Source organism: Camarhynchus parvulus, chromosome 1 (assembly GCF_901933205.1).
Source record: "Camarhynchus parvulus chromosome 1, STF_HiC, whole genome shotgun sequence".
NCBI lineage: Eukaryota > Metazoa > Chordata > Aves > Passeriformes > Thraupidae > Camarhynchus > Camarhynchus parvulus.
This window is the reverse complement of record NC_044571.1, coordinates 227,840-238,676: the sequence shown is the minus strand read 5'-3', so window position 1 is coordinate 238,676 and position 10,837 is coordinate 227,840. Positions and strand designations below refer to the sequence as shown.

Below are 10,837 nucleotides of genomic sequence, written 5' to 3'. Positions count from 1 at the left end.
TTTCAGAAAAGGAGGTTTTTATTGCCCGTTACAGACACAGGTGCCTCCCAAGGCCTCAGTGGTACTTGCGGGCCAAGGCGTGGGCCACCAGCCCCACCAGCTTCTGCCACGTGGCCTGGCAGGCAGGGGTGAAGTCCTTGGTGAAGTGGGCGGCCAGGACGATGACCAGGATGTCACCCAGGAGCTGCAAGGGGAAGGCAAGAGGGAAATGAGGTCAGCAGAGTGCTGGGCGCCCCTGCCCTGCACAGCACCCGGGATCAGGGAGCTCAGCTCCCCCGTGGGTGCTGGGGCCGTGGCCCAGGGAAGCTCTGCCAGCTGCAGGACAAGAGCCCTGTGCTGGCCGTGGGCATGAGTGCCCAGCTGCTCCAGCTCTGCTTCCTCCCACATTTTCCAGCCACTAGACATTTGTCTGCCTTTCCTTCTTCTGCTGTGAAACCCCGGACCTACTTCAGCTGAGGGTCAGTGCAAGGCCCACATTCTACATCCCCAGAGCCAGGCTTAAACAGGGGCTGGAGCAGAGGCAAACATCCTGCTCCTTTTCTCCAGCCATGCCTGCATGAGCCCCATGACTTTTAGAGAATCCCCCTGTGTGTGTCACCGCATTTGTCCTTGCAGCCCAGAGCCCAGTATTACCCTGCACTATGGAATTCCCAGCCTTCCCCTGTCCCCCAGCTCCCACTCCAGTCAGCCAGGCCCTGGCTGGTAACTAAAACACAAGTTAGTGATGCCTGTTGGAAACCCCCCAGGCACTGAGGTGCTCTGAGGAAGGAGGGACAGAGGGCAAAGCTCCAAGCACAGCTCACCCTGAAGTTCTCGGGGTCCACGTGCAGCTTGTCACAGTGCAGCTCAGACAGCTTGGAGTAGGTGCCCTTGAGGTTGTCCAGGTTCTTGATGGCCTCCCCGAAGGAGGTCAGCACCTTCTTGCCATGGGCACGCACCTTGGGGTTGCCGATGATGGCCGTGGGGCTGGACAGGTTCCCGAAGTCAGAGAAGAACCTCTGGGTCCAGGGGTAGACGATCAGCAGCCTGAGGAGAGACACGGGCAGGTGAAGCCGCCTGCCTCAGGGCTTCCCTGCAGCGCAGGGCCCCCGTGGAGCTGCACCCACCTGGCCAGGGCCTCGGCGCCGCATTCCTCCACGCTGACCTTGGCCCACACGCTGGTGATGAGCTGCTTCTCCTCGGCTGACCAGTGCACCATGGTGGCTGCAGGAGCACGCTGAGCTGAGCTGAGCCCCGAGCCTGGGCTGGGTTTTATGGCCTGGGCCAGCCCCTGGCCGGCCCCTGCAGCGGGGCCATTGGCTGCCACGGCCGGGGGTCCCCACCTGGGGTCCCCGTGCAGTGGTCACTCTGCAGTGAGGTGTGGTCATTGAGGAAAGCCTGTGAGTCCCTTAACAGGCCAGGCCAGGACACAGGGCCCTCTTATCTCTCTCTCCCTCAGCCCTGCCTCCTGTTCACCACAGGCACGGACATTCCACCCATCCCTGAACAGGCACAGACCCCTCCGAGAGGTGCTTTAGAATACAGAATTCTCTGCGTTGGAAAGGACTTAAAGGCTCTTTGAAACTCTTGAAAGCTCTTGTTCTCCCCCCTGCCATGGGCAGGGCACCTTCCACCATCCCAGGTTCCTCCAAGCCCTGTCTGGCCTTGGGGACACTTGCAGGGATGGTGTTGGGGAAGCAGAGGTCACCTTGCTCTGACTGCTCCAGCTTGACCTTCATGCCATGTAATCATAGAAACGTGGAATATCCTGAGCTGAAAGGGACAGAATCCCAGGATCCCTGGTGCTTGAAAAGCCCTTCCAGCTCCAGGTTTCCAGGAATCCCACCTGTGTGGGATGCCAGGCTGGGCTGCAGCTGTGAACAGGCTCCTCTGCTCTGCCCACGTGTGTCCAGGGTGAGCCCTTCAGGGGTCTCTCCCTGCTGGGAGTGAAAGGCCTTGCACAGGGACAGCAGGACCCTGCCCTGTCACAGCCCCAGCAGCAGCATCCATTTCCACCAGGGCGAGCTCTGCCTACAGGCTTTTGGCTGACTCTGGCTGACACCTGCACAGGTGTTTTCCTGGTTTCCAGGCCTCCAGGGAAGCTGAGCCCTTGTGCTCAGAAAGGCAAAGCCAGGATGCTTGAGCTGTCAGGCATCCAGACACAACCACGGACATGGAATTGTTCCAGGCCAGGCTGGATGGGGCTTGGAGCAGCCTGCTCTGGGAGAATGTGTCCCTGCCCAGTGCAGGCAGCTGGAACTGGGTGATTATCCAACCCAAACCATTCCAGGATTCTTTGAATCCGTGGCTTTGGGTCTGTCTGTGGGATGTTTGAGAAGTCTCACCCAAACCTCTGAAATCTTCCAGTCACAGACTGATACTGGTCCATTGATCTGGGAAGGCTGGAGAGGGACTTCTTACATGGGGAGGCAGAAATAGGACAATAGGACAAGGGGGAATGGCTGCCAGTGCCAGAGGGCAGGGCTGGATGGGATCTTGGCAATGAGGAATTGTTCCCTGGCAGGGTGGGCAGGCCCTGGCACAGGGTGCCCAGAGCAGCTGGGGCTGCCCCTGGATCCCTGGCAGTGCCCAAGGCCAGGCTGGACACTGGGGCTGGAGCAGCCTGGCACGGTGGGAGGTGTCCCTGCCATGGCAGGGGTGGCACTGGTGAGGTTTAAGGTCCCTCCCCAGCTGCACCAGTCTGGCATTGTGTGATCTCACTGCAGACACAGTGGCACGAGCCCATCACCGTGATCCCTTTGGGGCATTCACATCTGCATGCACATTTAACTTCTCACCACAGGGCTCTATGAGACATTATTAATTTTTTCCACTGCTGGGCCATGGGAGAGGCGCTTCCAGCAGCCCCAGGCAGGCTCTGATAGCCCGGGCAATGGGGCTGTGTGGGGCAGATAAAGGTATCAGCCGGGCCTGGTGCTGCCTGGGCTCCTCACCTGCACAGCAGGCACACGGCACACCCCTGCTTCTCAGCAGATCTGGGCACTCCAGAAGGTGACAAATTCACCCTACAGAGCTACAAGGAGTGTGATGGAATATAGCAGCCCTGAATTCCCAGGCAGGCATTCCCATCCCGAGGCAGCAGCTGCTCTCCCAGCTGGGGATGACAATAAACGGCCTCAGTGGCCTCTGCATTTATTACCTCTCTGCAGCCTGAATTGCCTGGCATTGAAATTAAAACACAGGCTGCATCTGGGGTTGTTCTTAGCAATGCACTCGCCTCACCTCTAATAGGAGATTCATTTTCAGCTCTGCAAGGCCAAGCTTGAAAAGGGAAAAGATAATGATGCTTTTCTGCTGCATCTGAACCAGCAGCAGGGAAAGGCTTGTGGGGGGGGGCAGCAGGAGGGTGAGGTGAGCCTGGGACAGGCAGCACAACATCAAACACAGAGGCTGGAGGGGAGTGGTGACTGCAGCATTAATAGTATTTTTAAAGTGTGGTTAATAAATGCTGGCTTTCTGGAGCCTGTTGAAACAGGCAGTGACACGGCTCGTGATGAGGAGCCTGCAGGCCTGGACCCACGCTATGACCCATCAGGGCCTGGTTTTACTGGTGGTTTTACTGTTTACTGGTGGTTTTACTGGGTTGTACTGGTGTGGGAACAAGATGACATTTCATGGATGGGTAATGATGGCCATAAAGAACTGAGGGGGACGGAGGAAGGTAGAGGAAACAGGAGGAAGAGAGGCAGAAGTAATTTCCATTCAGACAGGCCCACTCCATGCTGCTCTCCTGTACTGATCCCTCTAATGGTTGGTTTTATCCCCACAGCAGCTCCTTAACCTCTAAATCCTTCAGATGGGCACAACAGCAAAGGAATAACAGCAGGTGAATCAGCCTCTTAATCGGATTAGGGTCTTGTCCCTGTGCCTGGGGACTGTCTGCCATGGCAGTGGCCTTTTGCAGCCACTCTGTAAATTTACACCTCAGCTCCAGCCCCCCCTGCCCCACAGGTCCCACTGGCCCATTTGGCTGGGGCCAGTCTGGGCTGGCTTGGAGGGCAGAGGTGATTTCCCACCACACTGCTGCTGCTGGCACCCACTAAGGGCTGGCTTCAGAATGGAGCTGGGGGCAGCAGGGGATGTCAGGAACCGCTGGAAAACTGGAGAGGGACTGGGGACAAGGCCTGGAGGGACAGGGCACAGGGAATGGCTGCCAGTGCCAGAGGGCAGGGCTGGATGGGATCTTGGCAATGAGGAATTGTTCCCTGGCAGGGTGGGCAGGCCCTGGCACAGAGAAGCAGAGCAAAGCCAGCTGCTCCCAGATTTTATGGAAAGGGGCAGAGAAGGTGCCCTAAGCCCATTCAGGATGGGGTCAGTGATGAATGCAGGGAAATGCAGAACGAGTGTGTCTGAATCACCACAATTTGTACAACTCCCCCTGGCTGGGACTGGTTGTTGCCTGAACATGGTGGAAAAGACTTTCTGGAAATGCAGTTTTCTCCTTAGAAGGGAGAGGGATACTGGGAGACACCACAGGCAGCAGAGGGGCTCCACAGTGGAGACCCCAGGCAGGCTGGAATTGTAGAGCAGGCTGGAATTGTAGTGCCATCCCCACTGAGGGACTCTGCTCTCAGCACAAAGCATTCCTGTTTTTTCTCGGCTGTAACAACCAGGGAAAATGCAGCAGAGGTTAAATTAATTCCTCTCTGCCCCTAATCAAGTCCTCTCATTTCAGGATCCATTAACTCTTGGTATCGTTTAGGTCTGACTCCAAGAGGTGTGGAGCACTCCTTGCTCTGACTGCTCCAGCTTGACCTTCATGCCATGTAATCATAGAAAAATTGAATATCCTGAGCTGAAAGGGAGAGAATCCCAGGAAAATCCCATGGAGTGCCAGCTGTGCCCCATGGGCACCTTGTCCCCAGCCCAGAGCACTCAGTGCCACCTCCAGGGCACACCTGCAGGGATGGGCACTGCAAAGCTCCCTGGGCAGCCCCTGCCAAGGCCTGAGCTCCCTTTCCATGGGCAAATTCCTCCTGAAAAAGGACCTACAAAGATCATTGTGTCCAGCTTCAGGCCCTGCAGAGAACCACCCCAGGAATCCCAACACGTGCCTCACTCTCATACAAACATGTTTTAATTGACTTGTAGCCTTTCATGGTATTGCTTTAATTTTACGGGAAATCCCCTGGGTCTGGAATGTGGGTCCTGGGTGACACTGCTGGGGGAGGATGCAGCAGAAATGCCCAAGAACCCGCTGGGCACTGCAGGAGACCTGTCCCAATCCTGTTTGTTTGTCCATCCCTGTCCCTGTGTCCCTGCAAAGGGACCCACCAGGATGTGGCACTGCAGCCACCCCAGTGCCACGGGCTGGAGGCTCCAGAGCTGCTCCAGAGGGTGGTGACAGGGTGAGAGGCACAGGGTGAGGCCTAAGGGCCAGGATGGCTGGGGCAAAGCTAAATTTTAGTGAATCTGCTTCCCAGTTATCCCTCAGCACAAGAACTCAGGGAAAACCACCCAGAAAGGGGCAAAAGCAGGATTTTCATTGCAGACAGGCTCCTGCAGGATGGGCTCGCTGAGGGCAGAGCTTTCCTGGAGGGTTTGCTCTGCCCCAGCCCTGGCTGGGCTCCATCTTAGCACAGGAGGGACCTGGCATGGAGGGGACACTGAGGGAGGGACACTGAGGGGACACTGAGGGGGCACTGAGGGGACATTGAGGAGGGCACTGAGGGGGCACTGAGGAGACACTGAGGGAGGGACACTGAGGGGACACTGAGTGGGCACTGAGGGGACATTGAGGGGGCACTGAGGGGACACTGAGGGAGGGACACTGAGGGGACACTGAGTGGGCACTGAGGGGACACTGAGGAGACACTGAGGGAGGGCCAGGCTGGCTGGGGAGGGCAGGCAGGGCTGAGGGACGCAGGCGGGTTTGCCAGCTGTGCCCCCCAGCCCCGTGCCCACCACGGAGCTGTCCGGGCCCCGGGGCTCGGGCTGCTGGCCCATCCCGGCCCATCCCGGCCCATCCCGGCCTATCAGCCGGGACCCCCGCCCTGGCCGGCCCCCGGGGCTCCCCCCTATCGGCCCGGGCAGCCCAGAGCCCCTCCCCGGGGCCGGCCCCGATAGCCCCGGGCTGCAGCCCCAGATAAGCCCGGCCCAGGCGGCTCCGGCTGCTTGGGACCGGCAGGGTCAGCACGGGGCTGGACAGACCGATGGACAGATCTCCATCCACACAGGATGCGGTTCTGCTATGGAATCATGCAGTGCTTTGGGCTGAGAGAGACCTCACAGCCCGCCCATCCCACCCCTGCCATGGCAGGGACACCTCCCACTGTCCCCAGTGTCCAGCCTGGCCTTGGGCACTGCCAGGGATCCAGGGGCAGCCCCAGCTGCTCTGGGCACCCTGTGCCAGGGCCTGCCCACCCTGCCAGGGAACAATTCCTCGTTGCCAAGATCCCATCCAGCCCTGCCCTCTGGCACTGGCAGCCATTCCCTGGGTGCTGTCCCTGCAGGCCTTGTCCCCAGTCCCTCTGCAGCTCTCCTGGAGCCCTTCAGGCCCTGCCAGGGGCTCTGGGCTCTCCCTGGAGCCTTCTCTTGTCCATGGGGTACATTGAGTTTTCCTATCCTGTTTTCCTCTCAGGGCAGCTGAGAGCTGTTCCAGGACAGGGGTTCAGGGTCTCCTCCATCCCTGCCCGGTGCCCCAGGCAGGATTCACAGGGACCAGGAGGATGGGACAGGACTCTCCTCAGGACCCTTCCCTCTGCTCCTGTAGCTGTGGGGCTGCTCTCCCCTTCCCAGAGCTCCTGTCCCCCGTGGCCCCTGGAGGAGCCCAGGGCTCCATGGACAGAGCTGAGCCCTGCTGCAGGAAAAGCACCTGAGCCATGCCTGGTTGTGCTGTGCTGTGCTGTGCTGGCAGCAGGGGGTGCAGAGCAGGTACCCTCAGCCAGGTACCCCCAGATCCCTCAGAGTGAGGGCCTTGCTCTGCCTCAGCAGCTCCAGCGCCCATTGTGCCAGGCCAGGTGAGCTCCGACGGGTCTCACAGTGCTCCCAGCACTGCACCTGCCACAGGCCCAGCCAGCTCTGCCCCTCGCTGCTTTGCAGAAGGTTCCCCCCATCACACACCTCCACAAAAAATCCCAGCGTTGTCTGGGAACCACGAGAGCTGTCCTGGACCTCACAGTGCTGGGACACGTGCTAACAAAAGGTTTTCTGTGTGTGAGGATGGCTCCAGGTCAGGCAAGGCCTTTTCTCCTCCTGCTCATGGCATGGCACCAGCTGGGTCAGAACATGCTTTATGGGCCTTGTTCTGCCTTTACTGCCTTAAAGCTGGCAATGGATAGAGCCAGACCTGTTCCCATGTTGGGGCTGGTTTGGGGAGGGCAGACCTGCCACTGGGCTCTTATTCAAGTACCAAAAGGGGCTCTGAAAATGGGGTGGAACCAGGGCAAATCCCCCTGCAGAGGCTGAGGGGTTGTTTGGGGGCTGGAGTGAAGCTCCCCCTGCCCCAGGTGAGGCACTGGACCTGGTCCCTGGGGCAGCCCTCGGCAGAGCCTCTCCACTGCCCCCACAGAGACCATGGGGCTCATCCCAGCACTCAGGGGTCCCAGGGCTGTGAGTGAGTCAGGGCTGGCCTGAGCTCCATCACTCATTCATTCTGCTCAGCTCTGCCCAAACTACAGCTGAGCTGGGGTGGGCTCAGGGCACAGAGCCCACAGACCCCATTACACCCAGCCCAGGGTGTGCTGCTGTCTGAGGCTCCTCTTCACACACCCAGGCAGAAAGGGGGCTCTGAGACCCGGGCCAGGACTGGGACCAGGGTCAGGATCAGTTCCAGGATCAGGGTCAGGATCGGGACCAGGATCAGGACCAGGATCAGGGTCAGGAATCAGGATCAGGGTCAGGACCAGGATCAGGGTCAAGGTGAGAGATCTCACCCCCATGCCCAGGACTGGAGCCCATTCTCTGCAGTTTATGGGATGTTTATGGGCTCTGCCATCACAGACTGGTGGGATGAGTTTGCAGAGGCTCAGGGTGCTGAGTCACGGTGCTGGCCCCAGCCTGGCCATGCTCAGGGGTGATAACTGGGGTGGCACAAACAGGAGCCTTGTGGGCAGTGATAAGGCAGCCCCTGGCCCCAGGGCAGTGTCCCCTTTCTGCTGAGTCAGACTCTGACACAGCAGAAAACATTTCTGCTGAGCCAGAGGGGCAGCCAGGGGAAAACAGACAGCTTTTAAAACGGATTCTTTATTTTGCTCAGCAGAACCAGGAGGCAGCTCTGGACTCCCCAGCACGGGCTGGTGACTGCTGTGTCAGCGAGGGGCTCAGGACCCTGCTCTGTCTGTGGGGCAGAGCCCTGGCAGGCTCAGGAGCTCTGCATTCCCAAAGGGATGGTGGGACACATCCTGAGACCCAGCCCCTCCTCTCCACCCCCTTCTGCTGCCCTGCTGCAGGTCTGGGGGCAGGGGCTGTGGAAGGTGCCAGCTGCTGCTGAAAACTTTCCTGTTTCCCTAAGAGAGGGAATTTCACACCTTGTCCTCCTCCTCCCCTGCTCCCCCTGTGCTGGACACAGGCAGGGCTCCCCTGGGGAAACTGAGGCACAAAGCAGAGTGGCTGCTCTCCAGAAATGCCATGAAATGCTCATGGCAGGGGCAGATCCCCTTCAGGACAGGGGCATGTTTGCTGTCCCATGTCCTGCTCCTAGCCAGGGACACAGCAAGATAAAGTCTTCCTCAGAATGAACAGAATTCCTTAAAATGTTTAGAATTCTTTAATTAGAATCATGGTATCATGGCATCCCAGACTGGTTTGGGTTGGAAGGGCCCTTAAAGCCCATCCATTTACCCCCCTGCCATGGACAGGGACACCTTCCACTGTCCCAGGCTGCTCCAAGCCCTGTCCAGCCTGGTGGTTCTGACTGGACAGTGATGCCCAGCCAGTCTGGGGGTGGGGGTGTGGAGTCCCCTTGACCAAGCCAGCCCCAGGCAGGGAGGAGGCTGCTGAGCCAGGTGTGCCCCAGCCAAGCTCCTGCTGTGCTCCCAACCCGGCCTCTTCCACTGGGACTGGGGAGCTTTTGGGTCTGTGTGGTTCAGGGTGACCCACAGGACTGTGTTTGGAAGCATGCAGCTGTCCGGACTGAGCTGCATGGATTCAAAGGCACAGCATTCACCCAGCATCTCCTGTGACCCCAGGAGCTTATGTTTTTCGCAAGTCCCTTCCAAACAGGCCCTGAGAGGGGGTCTGGAGGCTCCAGCACTGCCCCAGGAGGTGCCTTTTCCTTTCTGCTTGGAATGTGGCAGCTTCCTGGGGCAGCCTCTGCTGGTTCATGCCCAGGGGACCACAGATCTCTGGGGGATGCAGAAGGACCCACAGACCCTCGGGATGAGGCAAAAGCACCAACCAATTTTTTGTTGACACAAACAGCAGCAAATCCACTTTTCCAGGCAGGGAAACTGAGGCAGGGAGGGGAGACCAGCAGGAATGACTGGGGCAGACCCAGTTTGTTCTCCTGGGACTCCCCACATGCCATAAGACCCTGCTGCTCCCATCAGTGCCTGGGATTCCCTGCAGTGGTGCTGGGCTTTGGCTGCTCCAAGCCCATCCCTAGCCTTGGCTGTGGGTTTTCCACCAGGCAGGGATTAGTGCTGAGCTCTGCTGATTCGGGGTTTCTCCACCCTCAGAGGTAAAGCCTGGTGGGGTCCTGGTGTGGTGAGAGGCAGAGGGAGCAGAGCAGAGCTGGGGCTGAGCTGCCCCTACCCTACAAGGCTCACTTTACCCCACTCAGTTCCAGAGGTGTCCCAGGCACGAGGCTGGAGCCAGGGGGCAGCTGCTCCCCAGGGTTTGCAGCTTCCAGGTGTGGGAAGCACCTGCACCCCTGCCCCCAAAACCCCTGCCCCAAATCTCCTTGTTCTGCACCGTCCCAGCCCCGGTGCCCTGGGGAGCCTCCTCTGTGCCCACTTTGTCCATCCCTGCTAGGAACCCAGTAAACAACTCTGTGATTTGAGGCTGCAGCCACTGGCCCCAGCCCTGCCCCAGGGCTGGTGTGTGGCACGAAAGGTGCTGAGATAAGGCCCTTCCCCAGCCCCCTGCAGCATCCAGCACGGGCTGGGCAGAGCTGGGGCCAGGCAGGACAGGGATGGGGCACAGCAGAGGTTTGGGCACTCAGGGCTGGCCTCTGGCAGCTCCTGTCTCTTGGGGTGGGCACTGCACTGCAACTGTGCTGCTCTCGCTGGCCCCGTCAGGTGCTGCTGCATGAAGGTGACTTTCTCCTCCTCCTTCCACTCAGTGTGATGTGGGGATGGCTGTTGGAGAACCTTCCCCACATCACAGCCAACAGCTCAGTGCAGGGAAGCAGGCATGGCTGGGAGGGGAGCTGTCCCTTTGTTCTTTCTGAGTTTTTCTAAGCCTTCCGATGTTTACATTCTTGTAACGAACTTTCTCACGCACTTTATGTAAATAACTTATTGTTTTGCATTCTTTTACAGAGGAAAAGAAGTTTGATGGACTGTTGGTTTGTCCAGTGTCATTGGAGAGGTGGCACTGTCACCTTCCAATCCGCTGTCACTTTTGAAAATCTGTAAATGTTAGAGTCAGGAATTAAACACCCTCTTTTTTACCTTAGGGAGCTGCACGTCTGCGTTGTTTTATTTTAAAAATAATACAGGGAGCAGAGCCTGGCAATCCCCAGCTCTGGAGCTGGAGAGAGGACAGTGGGGCCCAGGGCCTGTCCCTGGCTCTGGTCAGGCTGCTGCTCTGCTCTGGGGCTGCAGAGTGCCCACAGTGATGGAACCAGGTGGGCAAGGGCTGTGTCCTGCCCGGGCCATGCCTGAGGAGGAGCAGGGTGGCTGCTGCTGGCCATGCCCACGTGGCACTGCTGCTCTGGTGGCTCTGGGGACAGGCA

At 58.8% G+C, this 10,837-nt stretch overlaps 1 protein-coding gene across 1 annotated transcript; it reads right to left on the bottom strand.

Moving 5' to 3' along the window:
- Positions 1–1,263, bottom strand: LOC115902325 (hemoglobin subunit rho). Its single transcript, XM_030945764.1, has 3 exons — positions 1,107–1,263; positions 804–1,026; positions 1–184 (listed from the first exon to the last, which is right to left on the bottom strand). The coding sequence occupies exons 1-3, from the start codon at positions 1,196–1,198 to the stop codon at positions 56–58; spliced, it is 444 nt and encodes a 147-aa protein (XP_030801624.1). The 5' UTR covers positions 1,199–1,263; the 3' UTR covers positions 1–55.
- Positions 1,264–10,837: the final 9,574 nt, after the last annotated feature.

What these genes read in the sequence shown, in the direction of transcription:
- LOC115902325 (XM_030945764.1), bottom strand. Translation starts at nt 1,198, where the DNA reads ATGGTGCACTGGTCAGCCGAGGAGAAGCAGCTCATCACCAGCGTGTGG. An exon ending in GGCGCCGAGGCCCTGGCCAG is followed by an intron (nt 1,027 to 1,106) that starts GTGGGTGCAGCT and finishes GTCTCTCCTCAG; the next exon opens with GCTGCTGATCGTCTACCCCT. An exon ending in TGGACCCCGAGAACTTCAGG is followed by an intron (nt 185 to 803) that starts GTGAGCTGTGCT and finishes TTCCCCTTGCAG; the next exon opens with CTCCTGGGTGACATCCTGGT.